At 52.8% G+C, this 1,460-nt stretch overlaps 1 protein-coding gene across 1 annotated transcript in view; it reads left to right on the top strand.

Annotated features, from left to right (window-relative positions):
- Positions 1-769: 769 nt before the first annotated feature.
- LOC117647475 (paired box protein Pax-6) overlaps positions 770-1,460 on the top strand; it is a 29,231-nt gene continuing 28,540 nt past the window's right edge. The window contains exons 1-2 of the mRNA XM_034389228.1: positions 770-773; positions 982-1,228. Of these exons, the coding sequence (XP_034245119.1) occupies positions 770-773; positions 982-1,228 (251 nt within the window). The remainder of the gene's footprint in view (positions 774-981; positions 1,229-1,460) is intronic.

Genomic DNA, 1,460 nt, shown 5'->3' with positions numbered 1-1,460 from the left:
CCAAGTGTGTGTGTGTGTGTGTGTGTGTGTGTGTGTGCTGGAGCTCACGGGGGCCGCCATTCGAGACTTGTTCATTTTATATTGGTTTGGCTCCTGGCCATGAGGCCCCCAATGCACGAGCCTCGGTGTAGGCATGTGTGAGTGTGTGTGTGTGTGTGTGTGTGTGCGCGCGCGCGTGTGTGTGTGAGCGTCATTGTATGCGGGTTTGGCAGTGCTTTTTGCGGGAGGTGGCGCCTCGCAAAAGGATACCACACACATTGGGCGGGGATTTATTTCTTTATGCATCCGGCATTACATTGTATGATACGCCGCGTTTGGCGCTGCCCCGACCACACACACACACACACACACACACACACACACACACACACACACACACACACACACACACACACACACTCGGGGAATAGCAAGACGTCTTACAATTTCACCATTTGTTTTGAGCAAAATTTCACGAGCCATGTCACTGTACTGTAATGTATTCATTCTGTGACGGTCCGTAAAAATTCTGTTTTTAAAAATAAAATTCTTTTTTGAGGGACGTGCGTATATTTGAAACCCGCAGGCCCCCAGTATGATCATCAACCTCACTAAGCAATACTGGGAGGCTCATGCTTGACGGAGCCGTTGTTGAAAGCCCTTCTTGAACCTGAAGTACGATGCACTGTAAAAAATTCCGTACTTTTGTACGGAAATGGTACAGATAAATACAGTACGGAGGTACTGAGAAAAGTACGGAACGTTCCGTGCTCCATACGAACCCATGTAAATGGGTACGTACGGAAAAAAAAGTACGGAACGTTCCGTAGTTGGCAAGTACGGATGGTCCAGGCAAATTATCGACCAGACATGTTCCGTACTTTTTCCGTACTTTTTTCTCACAGTGTGCGTAACCTCCAATTCCGTTGCCTGAACGTGTCCTCCTCTTTATTATGTCGTCTCCGTCAGAATGCTCATCGGCGTTTTGCCCGTGCGTTGCAGAGGACGACCACTGCCACAGCTCCGCGGCCGCGGCCGCCGCGGCGGTGGCCCAGAGCACGCTGTTCGGCTGCTCGGCGGCGGGCCACTCGGGCATCAACCAGCTCGGCGGCGTGTACGTCAACGGGCGCCCGCTGCCCGACTCCACGCGCCAGAAGATCGTCGAGCTGGCGCACTCCGGCGCCAGGCCCTGCGACATCTCCCGGATCCTGCAGGTGTCCAACGGCTGCGTGTCCAAGATCCTCGGCAGGTGCGTAGCTGGTTAGCGTCGAGGGGAGTGAAAGAGAGAAAAGTGAGGTTAGGACGGCGAACGTTGTAGTTGAGACTGATCAAGGCATGCGAACAGACCATGTCGTGGGGCGAGTCACTGAAAACGATTACTAGTGAGGTCAAAACGGCGAACATCGTTGTTGAGACACCATAAGGCATAGACGCGTTGCGACTGACCACCATAAAGGGGTTACAGTACTGCATCACTGGTG

The sequence above is a fragment of the Thrips palmi genome, unplaced genomic scaffold (assembly GCF_012932325.1).
Source record: "Thrips palmi isolate BJ-2018 unplaced genomic scaffold, TpBJ-2018v1 HiC_scaffold_2, whole genome shotgun sequence".
In the NCBI taxonomy this organism is placed as follows: domain Eukaryota; kingdom Metazoa; phylum Arthropoda; class Insecta; order Thysanoptera; family Thripidae; genus Thrips; species Thrips palmi.
This window is presented reverse-complemented; position numbering and strand designations above follow the sequence as displayed.